This window comes from Aethalodelphis obliquidens, unplaced genomic scaffold (genome assembly GCF_003676395.1).
Source record: "Aethalodelphis obliquidens isolate GAN/ISIS:26980383/991018 unplaced genomic scaffold, ASM367639v1 scaffold26, whole genome shotgun sequence".
NCBI classification, from domain to species: domain Eukaryota; kingdom Metazoa; phylum Chordata; class Mammalia; order Artiodactyla; family Delphinidae; genus Aethalodelphis; species Aethalodelphis obliquidens.
In genome coordinates this window covers 14192379-14212001 of record NW_020837970.1, presented here as the reverse complement: position 1 = coordinate 14212001, position 19623 = coordinate 14192379, and the positions used below count along the sequence as shown (strand labels likewise).

Below are 19623 nucleotides of genomic sequence, written 5' to 3'. Positions count from 1 at the left end.
TTTTCTTTTTATAAAATTGTTATCATATTACATATATTGTTTTAGAATCTGTATTTTGCCATTCCACTATTCTTGTTAGAGTAGAGTTTCTTGTTAAATAAATTCTTGTTAGAGTAGAGTTTCTTGTTAAATATTATTCAAAACTTTAGTTTTACTGTTTTCATAGCACTTGATTCTATTCATCTGTCATAATTTGCTTAACAAATTCTCTATTAGAATTTAGTCTATTTGAAGTTTTTTACTTCCCTTAATAATGTGATTAATATATGTGTACATAAATATTTATGATTATTTCCTTGTGATATTTCTAAAAAGTGGATTCTTACTATTATTAAATTTTTAATACAAAAATACTATGCAAATATTATTGAAATAAATAATTTTTGAACTCAGAAGTCAGATAAGCTAACTGACTCATTTTATAGCTGATAAAACTGAAGATGACAGAAAGAAAGTGAAAAGCTCAAGATAACATAGTAATTTAGAAAAGGGGCTAGATTTGACTATTTGAAACTTTAGTCTGATGAAGAGCATTAGAAATAAACTTAAAACACAAATGACAGGGTTCAGTACCAACTGCAGCTGTGGTAAGTGAAGAAGACAGCAGGACTGGTTGGGAGATTGGTTACACTGAAGAAATAAATAAATTGACTGAGTAAATAAGTAAATATATTGAAGATAAAGAAACTCAGGTTTCTCACTGTTGGCGAAAGTATTTATTTGTAAGTGTGGAAAAAGGGAAGTCTAGAAAGAATCTTGAAGTGTTAAATTAGAATTAGAGATATTGGCAGGAATGCATGGTTTTAAAATATATACACTGATAGATATAGACATGGTTATAGGTGCATGCATGTATGTATATATGTATGTATATGCTTGTATGTGTATCATACATACATAAAACATATATTTTCTAGCTCTGTCCACTGAGAGAGGCCAGAGCAATGGCAGTCCAGTAGCAATGATAGCACTAAGAGCCCAGACCTTAATACCATCCTCCACTAAAAGGACCCAAAGCTCTTGGGCTGATCCTAGGTCTGTCAGAGAAAATGCAAAATGAACCTGGAACATCTCATTGTGCTAGGAAGTAAGACAACACTCAAAGGATGATGGGGACACAACAAAAGGACACAAGAGCCACACTGAAGGGTCTCCCACTAGTCAAATCTGGGACAACTTGAGCATCAAAATGATGAAAGTGTCAAAATACAGCTGACTTAAGAGACTAGAACCTCACAGGTTTAAACTGGTATAAATACATACATGCCTACATATGTAAACGAAAGATGGAGAAGGAAAAACTCTTCATTGCAGTAGATTTCCAACTAATCTATGTAGAAAGAATGATGGAAATAGAAAATTACCACTGTCATCATGGTGGCTGACTCAGGAGAAAGTTGGCAATGGATACTAAGTTTTGTGTGGAAATTTGATGAGGAATAAGACATTATTCCTTGGAACACCTTGCCATAAAATATTACTAATCAATTACAAAGGAAAAAACAATGATTTTTATGGTGGAGAAAAATGGCTGGAAAAAAGAAAGAAAAGCCACAAGTGACAATCTGGAGAAGTTGTTTGTAACATGTATAACAGTTAAAGGATAAGAGTTTCCTATATACAAAGAACTACAAATCAGCATTTGTATTATAGTCCAATTTAAAGGGGCAAAAGATACGATAGGGCAATTAAGTCAAGATATATAAATGGCCAACAGATATAGTACAGATGTTCATCCTCACTAATAATCAAAGAAATACTGAGGAAAACAAGATGCCATTTTTTCCCCTGTTAGATTGGCAAAAATGACAGGTTGATAATGCCAATCTCTTCATTGGCACCACAATGCATGTCAGTGAGAAGAGAAAATACAGTGTTTTCTGAAGTGATGTCACTTGCAAAATGGCAAGAATATATACCAGTGATTTTGCAAATAATCTATTACATACAGAGAGTTAATGTACTTCCCTTGCCAATGTAGAAACTCCTTTTGGTGTGCTCATTGAGAACTTCTTCCAATGTTCTACTGAAAATTGTAACACGAATGGCCATATACTCAAATATTAACAGGAAGAGACAAGGTGAAGTATTAGTATGATAAAATCAGAGAATCGGGCTTCCCTGGTGGCGCAGTGGTTGAGAGTCCGCCTGCCGATGCAGGGGACACAGGTTCGTGCCCCGGTCCGGGAAGATCCCACATGCCGCGGAGCGGCTGGGCCCGTGAGCCGTGGCCGCTGGGCCTGCACGTCCAGAGCCTGTGCTCCGCAACGGGAGAGGCCACAACAGTGAGAGGCCCGCGTACCGAAAAAAAAAAAAAAAATCAGGGAATCTTGGGTTAATATTCATTTATCCCACCCATCAACTAATCTCTGAACTCTTCTCTAAAAGCCTTAACACCACCATCCAACATCTGCTAGAATACCTCTATTATTCATTCATTCATTCTTTCAACAAATAATTTACTGAACACCTACTCTGTGCTGGGGCAGAGATAGTGCTGAGAATTGAATGGGGAGCAAAAAGAGACATAATATATCTCTGCAGGGAGCTTATACTGTACAGGGGGAGACAGTTTTAATCAGATAATCATGTAAATAAGTCTAAATTGTAACAAAAGCAAGTGGTATAAAGGAGAGGTACATGACGATAGGAGAACCTAAAACAGGGGAATTTGACTTTGTCAGGAAGTTCGGGGGAGGCTTCCCTAAGAAAGTGTGGCTGGAGCTGAAATATGATGGATGCGAAGGGGGTTAACTAGGTAAAAGAGAAGAGGCAAGAGCATTTTAGGCAGAGGGGCAGCATGTGTAAAAGCCCTGTGGCAGGAGGTAATATGATGAGTAAGGGGTTGGAAAAGAGGGGGAGTTAGGGCGAGCAAAGCCTGTCAAGGCACATGGGACCAGCCAAGTGAAATGTGGGACCTTTGTCCCAGAAGCTGGGAACAGTAGTAAGCTCTGGGACAGGACCAGCTCTGTGTCTGGAGAAGATACCTCTCATTGCCTTGTGCAATTCTCCCTATACCAAACTTGAATAAATAAAAACCATAAGTCAACTGTCCCCATAGTTCCATCCTCCCTACTGCCCCAGGGATCACAGATTTAATCCTTGTTTCTCATGACAAGCATTTGGAGAGGGCAGCTTCTCCTGCATCTCCTCCCCTTGCTTCCTTGCCATCCAGCCCTTTTGCCAGAGGGCATTGTTCCTGTCCTCACTCCACCCCAGGTTGATTCCTGAATGCCCTTCAGTTTGTCCTTTTCTCTTTCCATGTGTGGGCCTGAGAAAGGAATGTAAAACCAATGGAGGGCTCAGGAATGCAAATGGAAAATGATTATTGAACAAGCTGAAAACTGCTCAAAACATAAACTCTCACTTTGAAACTATCATCTGACTGAAATGGAGAATTGCAAAACTGAGAATAAGGAATACAAAACAACTAAAGTCTATTTACAATGTTGGATGGCCAGAGGGTATCAGGAGAGGGCAGGCAGGAGGTTATTCCATCCTTTAGACAGAGTTGTGGTCACACAACACTAATACAAGAGGAACTGAACATTTTGAAAAATAAGTCTCATGAAGTAGTAGTGAATTTAAACATTGTAATTTCTGGGACAAAAGAGATTAAAAATTATTTATCTATAATTATTATACATCAGAGGCACACATGTACACATGAAGAATCTCGTGGATGAAATATTGAATAAGTAAAAGCATGTTGTAGAATAATAATACATAGGACGTTATGATCTATAAAAAGTTTTAAAAGAAACAAAATTAAACCACATATTAAATATATAAATCCATTACACCTGTAATCTGCCTTCACTCATCAAAGTCATTTTAATTGTTGCTATAAAAAAGTGCATGTCCTCCAAGCTGCACTTAGCCTAAACGATGTTTGCCTGAGATGTTTCCCAGAAACTTGGAGTCAGCTGTGTCTAGTTCAAGCTGAGCTGGTTAAGACTGGATAGGACCACTGACCCTCCAACTGGGCATGTGCGAGTGTCAGCTCAGTGACATTTTGACATCAGAAGGCCGAAAACTCCACCCTCAGATCATGCCAATTGCCTCAATTTTTTAACACGCCTCCCATGAAGAAGCCCATAGCTTAGTAGTAACTCCTGTGCGGGTTGACAATTCCCTCACCTTTCTCTTATTTCCAATCACCTGTCCCATCACTCCCCAAGCCTACGACCACCTTGCTCCTTTATCCCATAAATCTCTCATGCCCCTTGAGGCAGATTTGAGACTTGTTCTCCTTTCTCCTTGCTTGGCTGCCTTGTGAATAAACCCTTTCTTTGCTGCAAACGTCAGCATTTCAGTGTTTTGGCTTGCTGCATGTCAGGCAAATGAACATGGTTGAGTAACACATTCACATGCAGTAAAAGCATAAAGGTATGAAAAGGAATAAAAGTCCTAATTGCAAGATGGTGGATACCTCTGGGAGGAGAAAGGGCCATGCAAGGGGGATCGGCAAGGAGTACACAGGACTGGAGGTGGTCTTGGTTCATTACATTAGTATTTAGACCTTTTTATATTTATGAAATATTTCCCAATACACTTTTTTTAAGAAGAAAAAATTGACGACCTAAGTTGCTGGTGAACTACTACTGATAAGAAAAGGAACAGAAACAAGAACTCTTACCTCCTTTTTAATGATTAACTTTCTATTTAAGAACAGATTCTAGAAAGGTTCACTCCCTGGATGGCATAAAGCAGTCTCACAATAAGATACAGGCAGAGCATTAATGGGCAAACTGAGACCCCATTGGAATGAGTTGCAGTCATTTAAACTCCAGCTGTACCGAATGAGAAGACCCTGGTGTATCGGCAGAACCAGCCTGAAACTAGCCCTATACTGTTTCTAACAAGAAACTGAGTTGTTTTTCACAGACAACAGAACAAAACCACAAGTCATGCAGCCAAAGTATGCACCGAGGAGAAAATTTTGACCTCAGACAACACCCGAAAGCAAAGTCTCTCTTCCCATGAAACCAAAGGACCTGGACATGACTGGAACCTGAATGCCAGAGCCCTTACAGAAGCGAGGGGTCTGCTGTCCCTGAAGAGCCGGTGCTAAAGCCCCCTTTATCACACCTCACCATAAACGGCCAAATTCCAACGCCCTTCAGTGAAAACCTGCCCTGCATACCAACCCTCTTCCCCTAACTCGTAAAAGCTTGACCAAACCCCAGATCAGGGAGCCACAGCTTTGAGCCTTGCCTCCTGTCTCCTTGCCAGCTGACCTCGCAATGAAGCCTTTTCTTTTCTCAAAAGCTGGTGCCATGGTACCGTATTGGCTACTGCACCCATCGGGCAGCAAGCCCTTTGCTTGGTAACACTGGTCCTGTATTTACAGACATAAAGCATGGTCTCACCCAAATTGCCATGGACCATGTAAACGCTGAATTTACAGTCAGCTCATCAGAAGAGCAGTGAATCTTAGAAGCTCCCTCACGGTCCCTGTTGCATAGGCATGGACGGTGTGGAGTCTTTACATATTTCAGTATTTCATACGGCATCAAGTCGACTTACCTGCTGCTCCATGGTCCTTGGATCAATAAAAGTCACCAGGTTGATGGAAAAGTAACCAATCACATGTTTCATTTTACAAGCATTTCCAATTTGAAGGCACAAAGAACTGAGAACTTGGGGATCCAATGAGGTCTGAGGCATAGTGGTCCCAGAGGAGATGAAGGGGCCTTCGGCATGAAACTGGTCCCCTGTTGACAGTATCCTGATTCCCCCATTGGGTTCTATCAGCATGTCCACTGTCAGGTTGGTGACGCTCTCTGAAGGTGGGTATGCTTCGATCACGCCTCCTGGGGGGAAAAGCATGGGTAGGTGAAAGGACGAGCTCACGTGGACAGTGCCCATTAGAGCAAGAGGAAAGAGCCCAGTCTTTGGCAGAGGGACTCAGGCTCAGAGCCTGCATCTGCCATGTCTTGTGAGACTTTGGGCAAGTGGTTTCAATTCTGTGAACTTCCTTTCCCTCATTTTTAAAATGGGCATAATAAGACCTACCTCAGCAGACTGTTGTGAATCTTCGTGATACTGTGTCTATAGTATTTAGCCCAATACTTGGTGTATAGTAGGACTCAATGAATGGTAGTTGTTGTGTTTTTTTTTTTTTTGCTGTACGTGGGCCTGTCACTGTTGTGGCCTCTCCCGTTGTGGAGCACAGGCTCCGGACGCGCAGGCTCAGCGGCCATGGCTCACGGGCGCAGCCGCTCCGCGGCATGTGGGATCTTCCCGGACCGGGGCATGAACCCATGTCCCCCGCATCGGCAGGTGGACTCTCAACCACTGCACCAGCAGGGAAGCCCTGAATGGTAGTTTTGATCGTAACTAGGAAGACACTGTAAAGATCATCAAGCCTATGCCCATTCAGTACATGAACAATGAACCTGAGGACTATAGCAAATCCCTCAGGGGGAATTAACTGCCCACAGTCCACAGTTTGTACCTTGATGACCACTATGCTTTCTGTTCAACTTCACTGCTTTTTGAAATTTTGACAGGTTAGGGCTTTTATCAGGCATAAGAGAACGCTGACCATTATGTCAGCCAAAGGACTTCTATATATAGCTGGTTGTTTTAAAATATAGAGCCAGGAGATGCTGCCATTCTTGAAGATCAGGCAAGCTTGCTCCGTGCTGATAATGGGAGCTTCATAATTTATCTTGTTTTACCTTTTGCTCTGAATAACAAAAATCATAGAGGCAAATTTGATGTTCATAGCAACAAATTAGCCCTGGATAAATTTGTGGCCCAGCTCATTGGTGTCCACGAAATTCACATGGCCCTATTTTCTATTTTTAGGCCTAGCTTGTAAATCTTACTGTATATATCCCTTTTATAGAAAAAACTTTAAATATTATTTGTGAAGAATCAGATAACATAATTTAAAAGTAAAAACAATTAAGTGTTCCTAGACAAGGCAGCCTCTGAAGCCTGACAGTATTAAGATAAACTTGGCCTGTATTTCAGGAATTTGCGGGGAGGTGACCTCTGCTCACAGGCTTTGAACAGCATAGATGGTTAAATCCTGAAATTTTCACAATTCTCAAATGCAGCCATCTGTTACTTTATACAAAAGGCACTTTCTTTAAATGTCTATAAATGTGGTTGGAGCTGGTCCTAAAGAAAACTGAGTTTCAGAAGGAAAACTGATTTATCTTTTTGGTTGGTTTGAGATGTGCTTTTCTTTAAATGAGGTTCCTAGTGTGTGCTGTACCCACATACCGGTTGCCGGGGATTTAGCAAGGTAAAGGTAACAAAACAGCAATGACACAATGCACAAGAAAAAGCAAAAAAACCTATTGAGTCTCTGATTCAGAAAACTTCGTGGCTTCAGCTATCACCTACATTTTGAAAGATGGTGCTTCAGTGAAAACACATTGTCCTTTACAGTTACAAGATTATTTTACTTCAAAGTAGCTTATTTGTATTGTCTTCTCAGCAATAGAACCATGGTTTTTTCACCGTTAATTTTTTTCCTTTCGAAGCAATTAATTCCTCTTTTAAAAATGTATTGCCTTTGATATAATCCTATGACAATGTAGAAGTCAAATCTCTAGCACACTTTGTGACCATAAGCACACTTCAGAGAGTAGAAATGAAATGAAACAGGCAATAGGGGAAGATGGCAGGAGATGGTGGCCTAAGGGTCGGGAAACCTGGGGGAAGGCCTCTCTCAGTCAGTGAGCATTTTATGCAGGGCCTGCTGTACGCACTGGGCTCAGAGCCCGCAGAGGTTTGAAAACACATGACTTACCAGAACTGGATTTTGAGACATGCTAAAATTGTAGGATCTTAACTGTGTTCCCATTCACCACGAATTTGTTGTGTGATTTTGCCCTAGTCACTTCCTAGCTTTAAGCCTCTTTCTTCTTCTATAAAATTGGCTCAATAAAGCTTGTTCTGCCTCCCGTAAATAAGCACTGTGATTACAACACGACCGAGAGAGAGGAAGAAAGGATAGAGATGAAGGAGGTTGAGGCAAAGCCTAAGCTTGTGGTTATACAGCTCAGGTGAGACAGTGGCTGGGAATACCCTTTCTAATCTACAAAGCTCCCATGAAAATAATAGATTAGAGGAAGGTTTGCAGACTGACCTTATAAGATCTGGAAACTTCCTAACATCCTGTCCTGTATGGACCTGAGATCTTCATGGTCTTCCCCTCCTAACTTAAAAAAATCCTTTATTCTTAACCGTTTTTTATTACATGTACCTTATTTTCTTCCATTGATGCATGGGGTTGACTCTTTTAGCTTTACTTTTCTGGCAGTGGGTGCATGTGGAAATTTGTAGAATCACAGAAATTTAGATTTGAGAAGACATTAGAGATTGTGCCTTATAACTGCCCCCCACCCTGCGCTTCTCCCTGCACCAGTGAAGAATCCTTTTTCAGCATTCTTGTTAGATGGTGGGCCATCCGACGCCTTGCTTAAATAATTCATTAACAGAGTGTTTACTATGCCCTTCCACCCCACTCTGCCTTGCAGTATATTCCAACGCCCAACAGATCTGTCATTTCCCATGCGATCTCATACCTTGAGCTAGGAGGTATTCCTTGGTAAATATACCCATTGGCTCTGGCCAAGACTCCTGGGGCAGCACAGGGGTAGCCTTTTATTGGCTCTGCTACGTAATCACAGAGTGATTCGGGGTGAGTTACTTAATCTTTTGTACCTCAGTTTCCTCCTCTATAAAGCAAGGTGATAATGCTACCCACCTCATAGGCCTGTTGGGAGGATCAAAGAAATTAATGTAGGTGTACTTAGAATAGGGTCTAGCACATAGTAAGCACAGACTGTGCTTGTTATGTTATCTTCACTGTGCTATTCTCACCACTGGCTTGTTGCTGCTGCTGTTGTTAGCATCTGATCTAATATTATTATAACACTATTATATATTCATGTTAATATATTATCATCGTTTGACAGTGGTAAAGAGTGGAAAGATATCTTCTGTGGTCTGTATCCTAGCCTTCTCTTATAATTCATGTGGGTAAGCATATAGGAATATCTGCCTTACACTGTAACCTTCTGGAGAGTGAGGGGCAGTGTGTGGCCGTGCCTCGGTGTAGCACTCCCACAGGACCTCTCCAACTGGGGATAAGCAGCATTTGCTCCATTCATTCCCTCATCCACTGACCTCCTAATGTCATTGGAAAATTGAGGAGAAGTCAAGAGGAGGAGGATGAAAGAAACAGAGGCTGACTTTGCTCCAGGACTGTAGAGGATCTTATTTACAAAGTCTACCTTCAGAACTGGAAGTGAGACCGTTTCTGCTCTCCTAGAAAATGGAAGGAGAAACTAACATTTCTTAAAGACTTTATTTTGAGTCAGGCTCCACGGAAGGAACTTTCATATCTGTATTTCATTGAATCCTCCCAAAAACCCTGTGAAGTAGGTGAGGAAACTGGGCCCCTGAGGGTTTAAGAACCTACCTCAAGGTCAAGGATGAGATCCAAGCCCAGGTCATCTGATTCCAAAGCCTTAGTTCTCAGGAGAAGTCAGAATCTTGAGCTATGCGTGGCACGCTTGGTGTGCTCAGTTCCTGCTTACTTAAGAGGCTGAGTGCAAGATAAATATTTAGGCAAAGCTTAAAAGAGAAAGAAAGTCTGCTTGTAGGAGCACTTTTCTAAACCAACACAAGAGTTGCAAGGTATTCAAGTTGGCCCCAGGTTGACCCAAAACTAGAATTCAAGGTTGTGCAGGCTAATCCTCAATAGAAGCTTTACAGTCTTATTTACCTTGACTGAGAAATGTTTGGAGGAATTTCCTCCATGTCGGGAACCGTTTCTCATTGACTGGCTGTGCGTGCTGTGCTAAAACGCCCGCCAGCTCCTCGGAGATCTTCACCAAAGCTGGCTCCTGCAGAAACAAATTAAATAGAACCACAAGCAATTTTACTACAGAAATGAAAACTGCTTGTGGAGTGATTAAAAACCAGGCCTCCAACAGGCAAAAAAAATGTGGTTACTGTTTACCCAGAGTCAGAAAGCCATTTTGAAAATATTCTCTATTTTTTAGCCATTTCAATTTTCATATTTCAAAGTGACTTGGCCCCTAAATATTGCTGCTAATCGTGCCTGTTGTCTCCAAAAGGCAGCCTTCTGTCTGGGCATCAGGTAACCCCAGTTTCAGACCCACAGCAGCCTGACCAATGGCATGTCCTCGGGCACTGTGCCTCCCTAATCTGGGCCTCAGTTTCCCAGTGTGTAAAAGGTGGGGTTCACTACCTTCTCCCTAAGGTCCTTCAGACTGGAATTTTTTTTCATTAAAAAAGATTTTATTGATGTATAGTTGACTTACAATGTGTTAATTTCTTCTGTAGAGCAAAGTGACTCAGTTATACATGTATTTATATTCTTTTCCATTATGGTTTGTCACAGGATATTGAATATAGTTCCCTGTGCTCTACAGTAGGACCTTGTTGTTTATTCATCCTATATATAATAGTTTACCTCTGCTCCTCCTAAATTCCCATTCCTTCCCTTCCCTACCCACCCTCCCTCTTGGCAACCCAGATGGGAATGTTTTTTATACTATGACCCTAACAGAGCTAATCTTGGGAGAGATCATGGAGTTGGCAGGGTCTTTCTTGGGCACCTTCATCTCTTTAAGCCGTGCCCATTCCCCCTGGTTGGGGGGCCTCCATGTAACTCTGGTATCAAAGCCTTAAACCACGGCTGACCCTGTAGAGGTGGGATTTTAGGAGGGGGCAGGTTGGAAGAGTGAGATGGGGAGGGGGGCTGGCTTCAGTCACCTGATGTGCCCCACTAGGTCATAGCCTCATCTGCCTAGATGTGAGGCTGGCCCCACGTCATTGTACAACAACCCCAAACTACAGAGCATCCTGTCAAAAGGAAAACAGTAGGAAACCCTCTGATGAATAAGAAACCTGGCTTTTTGACATGAAAAGACTCGGTTTGTCGGGACATTTTGGTTTTGTTTTTTTTTTGGAAAGCCTTAGACTATCGAAAATTTTTTAGATAGAAGCCACCTCTTCAGATATTTTTCCTCTCAGAAGAAGAGCAGGGCACTAGACACAAAACATTTGATGGGCAGGATTCATATTCAAAATATAGGACATTGACGAGAAAAACTCAGGCTTGCTTTGGGTTGCTGGGGAACTTTCTAATCTTTGAGTGAACATCAGTATTTGGAAGAATCAGAAAAGAATCAGCTTTGGCGAGTGGGGCAGGAAGGAATCTTAGAAATCATCTGTACAGCTATTTATTTTCAATTTCCCTGCCTTTAAAAAGTGATTGTCCTCCCCCCTCCCCCAGCTCCTTGGAACATCTGATTCATTCTGGGTCCCATGCCCTCTGAAAATCTACAATAGAAGACAAATAAATATCTGAGAGTACACGCTAGGCAGGTCCCAGTCACCTGAATAATTTCTGAAATATCCAGAAAATCCTGGTGGTAGAGTCTCATTAGTTAGCTTAGTAAGTGCTTGACGTACAGAAAAAAATGCCATGAGGAAGGGAGAGTGCCGCCGCCCACCCTTGTTCAGGGTGGCTCTCTGCACAGTTGGGGGTCGTGAAGAAGGGCTGGGGAAGCCAGCTTACACAAGGAGCCTCTACCTTGGGAGTTAATAGGCAGGGAAGTTGCTGTCAAAGCCCGAGCACTTTGTATCCTGCACAGTTTACATCTTCTCTGCTCTTTACTGTACATTACCTCATCTCCCCAAGGCCCTGCATCTAAACCAGAAACAAGCACACAAAACACGCAGTTCCAACAACCTGGACCCCCCTTCTTGGTTCCTTCTTTGAGCACTGTCCTCCACACCCATCTTTCTTTTTGTTTTACACTTGTTTCAGTTAAAACCATCCTACTCTATCGAAAGAGACCAATTGTCTATGATTCATGCAGTGCCCCAAAGCTGGGACGATGAAGCACGTCTGTAGGTTCCCACCCTGCTTGGGAAACTAAATGTCAAGGAAGGAACCCATGCAGGGCAGGCCCTCTACCAGGACAGTGGAGACTTCCTTTTTGTTCTGCTCTGATTAAAGGGCCCTTTCTGCCCTGTTTCTGAAAGGTGTTGAACCATCTATCCAGTGATCTGCTATCTGCTATCACATCAAGTCAGTTCAAGAGAAGTAATTCATTTATTCATTCATTCATGCAGAAAATGACAGGTACTTAGAGTAGTCAGAATCACTGAGACAGACAGTGGAATGGTAGTTGTCAGGGGGAGGGGGAATGGGGAGTTAGTGTTTGATGGGTACAGGGTTTCAGTTTTATAAGATGAAAAGAGTTATGGAGATGGACGGTGGTGATGGTTACACAACATTATGAGTGTATTTAATACCTTTGAACTGTAGACTTAAAAATGGTTAAGATGGTAAATTTTATGTTATGGGTATTTTACCACAATAAAAAAAATCGAGGAAAAAAATTACAGAATGTCAGGCCTAACTGAACTAAGGAGAAAGAGTGTTTATGTGTTGGGGTGCGGGGAGACTAGAGATGGAGGTGAGATAATGAAGGAGTGTGTGAAAGCTTTGCCACTAAGTCTTGAAACTAGATCTCTATCTGTTTAAGGATTAAGTCAAAACTCCTCAGTACGACACCCAAAGGCCCTCTGTGACCTGGCCTCTGATTCCTAATGTAGCCTCACTTCTCTCCTTTCTGGCTTTCAGTCTTGCCCCAAACTGCCCTGGTTCAATGTCTTTCCTCCGCCTTCCTTCCCCCTCTTCCTCACCTAGCTGACTGCTCCTCACCCTCTCTGAGTTAGTTCCAGTCATCCCTCCCCCAGGAAGCCTTCTCTGCCATCCCTGTGGGGTATCCTTTCCCCATGCTCTCCAGCCCCCTGGGGGCTCCTTAATGGCGTGGTCAGTGGCTTTGAGGTCAGGCTCCCCAGCGCTCAGCACAGGGAACACTCAATATTTGTGGACTGAGTCGTGGCGGTGATAAACACAGGGACTCAGCCCCGAAGAGCTGAAGTTACAGAATAAGGGAAAATGTGAAACCTTGCAACAGGCTCCCTCCTTGCTGCCCAGGGACCCCCTTGGGGGATGACTACTTAAGAAGCACCAATTCTTCCTGGGTGGATTTTATGAGATTCCCGGCCTCTGAGGGGCACTGGAAAGATAAATAAGGTGACATTTATGAAGTGTCACCTCTGATGCAACATGCTATATGAAGGCCAATAATTAACTTGTGAGGCTGTAGCTTGCAAGAGGCATCTGGACACTGTGTCAGGCTGCCCTGCTTACAAAGCCAGCCATTCTGCCTTGATCTACAGCATTTGTGCTGTGTACAAAGCCATAGCAAGGGGGTAAATTTCCTAGAGGAAAGTCTGCTGTGGAAATTGTGTCCCATCATGAGAAGTACAGGGCCGAAGGCACTTGCAGGGTGACATTCGATAGGGGATGCTGGGGCACACAGAGGCAGCTTGGGGCCACGAGGAACTCTCTAAGAAAAAGATACGCAGAGAAATAATGGGGTGGGAGGTATTAACTGTTCAAGTTATTTCTTTATTTTGAAAGCATCTGATAGGAAATAGAAGGATTATACTAAGAATGGCCTTAGTTCCAACGAAGAGACATCAGATGCAAGTTCTCGGCTTGGGGGGAGTTTCTGTTCTCTAGTGTCTATCATTTTGCATAGTTCAAACACAATTACCACAACTTTAAGGGCAGATGCTGATAACGGAAGATCTGTAGCTATTTGGGCTTATTCTGTTCAGAGTAAGCTTAAGTACACATTGATGCACACGGACACAGATGTACAAAACCGTGCCACACAAACCCCCAAATTCATGTGAATCATCAGAACCGTATTCATAAAATACTTCCTCTTGTCACAGCAGGCTCACATTCATTATCTCCTTTGGTCCTGACACCAACACTCTGAGGTGGGCCAGCACAGGATTATTTCCCCTGCTCTACAAATGGCAGGTAGAGGCCCCTGGAGGGAGGAGGCTTGTGTAAGATCACTGGCTGAGTTGTCAGATTCTGTTATTGGGTGATTTTCAACACGTGACTGAAGACAGAAAACAGCGGAGTTGGGGGAACCATTGCTAGTTTGCCTTCTTCCCCACTGCTTTTCACCCTTGCAAAGTGTGTGTGTGTGTGTGTGTGTGTGTGTGTGTGTGTGTGTGTAGAATATCTGTTACAAGCCAGCAACTGGGGCACAGATTCTCTATCTTACATACTTATGAAATGAGTAGTTCAATGAGGCACATCAAGGTGATAGACTACTACTGGTTAGTGTTTCAGAGAGTTTATCATCCACATGGAGCAGATCGTTTAGAGCTAACAACTCTGGAGGTGTGGAAAGGAAAGCTTAGACCTCATGGGTGATAAACAAATGTTAGAAAAATACCCTTCACTTCTTGAAAAAAATCAGTTCCATATCTTCATTCCATTATGATTGCACTGGCTCTGGCAATGCACATTAGCTGCTGGCCTTTGTGGAGCTAATAGCTCTAGAGCAATTCCCATCCAGGAGGAACCTGAGCCGCATCTGTGCCACTGCGTAGCCTTGTCACCCAGTATCCATATTTACCCCTCAGAGTACATCAGTGATAGTCATGACCTTGGAGTGTTCCAAGATAACTGCAGGGCCTCCATCAGCCTGACCAATGCATCCTAGAGATTCTTGTCTATCAAGCATGGACTTTGCCTCTCAGCTCTCTCTCTTTTTTCTATCAAGAAAGTATAAATTTGAAGGAAGAGATATTTGACTGAAAGAAATTCAGGATATCTCAGGGGAAGCTGCTAGCATATCCAATTTAATATTGCCCTCAATGACTAAAGCTACTTCAAGCTCCAGAGAGGTAACTTTCCCAAGTAAATTCTAAGTGTGTGTGTGTGTGTGTGAGTATGAGTGTGTGTTTGTGTGTGTGTGTGTGTGTGTGTGTGCGCGTGTGTGTGTTGGGGAGGATGAGCAAGGAGGAAGAAAAAATACAAATTAGATGCTCTAAATATCAACCTCACCAATACTCCTTTTATTTCAGAAGCTTCTTTGCTGGATCGGCAGTGGTGAATTAAGTAAAGTAACTTCTCGGCTAATCACCTCCAGTCTCTCACATCAGACATTGGTGTTGTTCAGAAGAGAAACCAAGGGACCTACCTAGATGATTCTGCTTTATAGAGTCTTCTGATATCCCTAAATGGAGGAATAGGGACAAAAGGGCAAGACAATCACTTGAAAAACTAAGCAAGAATGTCAGTGTTGAAAGAGGCCATGTGGAACATCTAAGACAAATGCCTCGTGTAACAGAAGAGGGGATGGCGCTTCTACACTCATACAGCGAGACCACAGGAGCTCTCTGGCTGCCTCTGGTTCTGGGGTGAGTGGTTTCCACCACCCCTGCTGCCTCTTTCAAAGGGAAAGTGTGGGTTCCATGAAAGGTGCTCAGGATTTGAAAGGCTACCGGCACAGAGATGGAGAGAAGGGAGGGATTCCTAATTTGAGGATGAATTTAGGAAGGTTACTTTGCTTGCACAGGACACTTTTTACCACTATAGTTATTTTTTAGGTAAAACAATAGCTCTCTCTTGTTGAAAGCTTACCATGTGGTAGGTCTGTGCCAGGGATTTTATATTTATTATCTCAAAGCCAGTCTCTGAAGTAGTAATTATCATCTCCATTCCATGTCACACACCCATGAAGTAGCAAACTGGGATTCAAATCTAGTTGCTACCAGTATGCCATAGTGCGATGAGATCTGGGTCTGTAACTGCCATCAGTGGGCATTGATGGTCCATCTGGGTCAGATTTAGATCATCCACATGTGATGCTAAGTCTGTGCTGTCAAATTTATGACAAATGGTAGAATGGACATCTGTTGTTGTCTGCCTAGCATCTTTGTCCCCTCGTTCCAGGTAATGATATACCCAACTTCCTTTCAGCAACTGTCCCTACCCCATTCTTAGCTATGCGAGAATTGAGAGTGACTCCACGCTCAGCTCCAGGGATGGGCCCCTGGTTAGCAAAGCCATACCCTGGCCACAGTGATTGGTTCAGGAGGGGCACATGACCCAATTAGGCTAATCAAGTGTTAGGAAACACTTGCTGGGGCCTTCTGAGAAAGAAGCTTTTATGCTCTTCTGAGAATGCTGCCTGGTGAGATGTTCTCTCTTCCTATTACCTTGACCAGGGACAAGCTCTAGGAGCTACTTGACTAAGGACAAGCTCCAGGAGCCACTGGCAGCCATCTAGCGACCCTGGGGACAGCCAGCCTTAGGATGGAGCAGACATTATGCACAGTACAGAGGAGTGATGGAAAGTAACTGGGTCCTTAGTGATACTGAGCCACTGGATTAAGCCTTGTCTGATGCCAGAGCCAATCTCTGGATTTTCAGTTAGCTGATAATAATAAATTCTGCTTATTTTTTATGTTTATTTTTAAAAATTCTCTTTATTTTTAAAGTCATTTTGAGTTGGACTTTGTGTTATTGAATATTAAACATTTTAAACTGATACAAAGGGGTGGGCCAAACCGTGTATTCACAGTCCATGCTGGATGCTTAAGCCAGCAAAGGCTCTGATCACTCACTCTATGCATTGGCTACTCTCATTCTGCAGTCAGTAGTGAGGTTTTCACTCATTCCTTTCCATTAAAATCATTAGCAATCGTCCCTCTTTAGAGTGCAAAAATAGGCTGAGAGGATGAAGAAAAAATGAAAATGTCTCCAGCAAGTCATAAACTACTCTCCACACCTACTTAAAGTTTAAGGACTACCTTAATACTCCATGTTTAATTGTGAATTGAGAGTTGAAAAATCAAAAATGCCAACTTTGCCTTCGATGAGATGGCAAATTATGCTGCCGTAGAAGGTAACATAATGTAAAACAGCCAACATTACCAAGGCACACAAATGCTTTTGGTATGTAAAATTGCTTTGTAAAATATTTGCTCCATCTGCTGAAAGCGGCAAAGACAATTTTCCCTTGATAGCTAATGGCCCATCTTGGCTGTGTGGCAAGTGATTCGCTGCGGTGGCGGCTCTCATTAAACAGAATGGTGAAAATGTGGTATATAATTCCATACTTATGTAGCATTATCCACGCGCTGCTTCTCGAGAAGTCTGTCCCTCATTATCCAGGCCTCCACCTTGCACCAGCGTGCAGGCCTAGCAGTTGATTTGACTCGAGAAGCGTTTTGTCCAACTGAGGCACATATGTTGCGCCTCCATTCCAAAGCTCAGCACAACTGCTTCGCCCCGACCAGAAACGCTAGAGAGGTTCATTCCCTTTCAGCTTTCCAGCTCTTCAACTGCTGTTTCTTTTTTCCCCTCTCCACAGGGGGCCATGATTTTCTTTCTAGGCTCACCCTGTCGCGCTGCATGCTGGGGATTTCAATAGATAAAGATTAAGCATTTCTTGAAATTCTAACTTGAACTTTGCACATACACAAAAGCAGGAAAAACTTTTCCTGTGGGCCAAAGCGGCCACCATAAAAGCCGGACAGGCACTGCCCTTGGTTCATGGTGTATGTGGTCGTCTGTGATCGCTCTCTTTAAAGGAGTTGTTTACACTATTCTCTGAATTACTTCAACATCTGCTAAAAGAACAATTAAAAATAAATAATCCAGGGTGGTTTAAAAAAAGAAGAATATGTTCATGTTTTGGGAATGATATTAAAAAGTAGTTACAGGAGCAAGTGGTAGACTTTTTTAAAGATATTTTTAATGTTGGACAATGGGTTTAAAGGCAATTATATTAAATATGAGTGACATCAAGTAAAAACATGTGACTGTTTGAAAGATTACACAGTATTTTAAAGCAGAAACCACGCAGTTTAAAAATCAACCATAAATGGTAGTGGCCATAGTTATTGTTATTGACAACAGGTTTCTTTCTTTCCAGTTAGAGAAATATCGCTGGTTGAGAATACTGCATATGCTGAAAAAGCTCTTTAGTTGAAAATTAAAAGCAAAAGAAAACACGTGCCCTTTGGACTTGATTTTTCATTCAAGTAGTGGGGAGTGGGGTGAATTTGTCGACTGAAATGGGAGACTATCAGGAGGATTTATATTTTAATTTTATACAAAATAAATGGGCAAGCATCTGCCTTTCTTAATCGGAGTCTGTACCTTCTTTGATATTTCCACGTGTACAGAGGTATATACTGGAGGCAGACGTGATAGCATTATATATTTAGTATTGTTGTTTTTTCTACAGACCATGCTTATTAAAATACCAGGGTAGTAAATCGGTGAATTCCAAAAGTGAGGATTTTTTGTTTGCTCTGGCACAATTATACGAAAGTCTGGGTCTTCTCAAGGGCATCCCTCTCTCACCGAGGGGCATGGAGGACAGACGACCAGAAGCAAATGGCGCAGTGGCCGGCAGAGGAGAGTAAAACCCACTCTGAATCTGTTCCAAATATCCGTGCCTGCTCTGTGGCTTGAAGCAGATATTTCCAAAAGAACTCCAATGAGGACTTCCTGTATGTGAAAACACAACCAGTTCTTGTTCCTCTCATCTTTTGCTTTATTCCTTCCTTCCACGCTGTTATCGCGAAAACTGGTAGTTAAATTCAATTGATTCAAAATATTCCGGATCCATATGGCCGCCAACCCTGGAGCTGAGGCGATAGCGCCTCACTGCTGTTCTCAAGCATTTGCCTCTCCCCTAGTCCCCAGATGGTGGGAGTAACATTTAAACCTCCTTTTCTCTGCCTTGTACAATAGACCTTGGCACCATTTCAACTGTTTACTCCGGTAATTAACAGCTCTGATACCACAACAATTACAACTCCTATACTCTCACCACAATAATGCTATGAATTAGTGAGAGCTAATGGCTGGAAGGTAGAGGGTTTCCAGACTGTGAGATCTGTGCATTTTTAGAATAAAATAAAAGGTACAAACAGCATGCTTGCAGTAGACAATGATTACCTAGTAATTAGTTTACACAAAGCTTCCTATTTAATGGCAAAACGCTGTAATTAACGTGTGACAGAAAATCAAAGGGTACTTTGTAAGCATATGAAAAATTAACACTGCAGGCCCATAGCTTTATGTACTGATTAGAAGCATATTAAATCAATAGGACACACAAACCAACAGCTTGTATAGCTGATTATTATAGGTCCTCAGAAGGGGGACCCAGCTTTCATTTAACTTGGGGAGGCAATTTTCCTTCTCCTATCATCTTCCTCAGGCACAGAGAAGCACCTCACACCCAACCCTGGCAGCTTCATGAAAACAGCCATTGAACTGGAAGAAAACATTCTAAGTCATTTTCAGAGATAAGGAAAAATATGTAAATGACTAAGACTTTCCAATGATTGCGGTGACGTGCTGCTACACTAATTAGAAAAGACATCAACTGGAACCGGAAAATGAAGCAACCGGGTCTCAATCTTGTGGTCAGAAAAATGTCTACTTTATCAGGTCAATGCCTCTTTATACAACATGTAGGAAGTTTAAATAACTGGAATTATTTTCTGTTTTCAAATTATAAGAAACCAGGCTGCTTTCATGGTTTATTCTTTTAAAGGCATTATCTGGGTAAATCATTGGGTAGGCACAACTTGGTCAACATTCTGTATCCACAACAGCCACAATCCTATGTAATGATAATTGATGCATAGAACAATGTTCTGGAAGCCTACAAGATGCTACAGGACCTTCTGAATCACCATAAAAAGATT

General features: G+C 42.2%; 1 protein-coding gene and 1 long non-coding RNA gene across 4 annotated transcripts in view; one reads left to right on the top strand and one right to left on the bottom strand.

Moving 5' to 3' along the window:
• Window positions 1–19623, bottom strand: part of IQCH (IQ motif containing H) — a 210924-nt gene that overhangs the window by 44980 nt on the left and 146321 nt on the right. For all 3 annotated transcript variants that reach the window (XM_027123406.1, XM_027123407.1, XM_027123408.1), the window contains 2 exons: window positions 9755–9875; window positions 5530–5816 (listed from right to left, as the gene is read on the bottom strand). In XM_027123406.1, coding sequence (XP_026979207.1) covers window positions 5530–5816; window positions 9755–9875 — 408 coding nt within the window. The remainder of the gene's footprint in view (window positions 1–5529; window positions 5817–9754; window positions 9876–19623) is intronic.
• Window positions 1–19623, top strand: part of LOC113629169 (uncharacterized) — a 191166-nt gene that overhangs the window by 62266 nt on the left and 109277 nt on the right. The window lies entirely within an intron of this gene.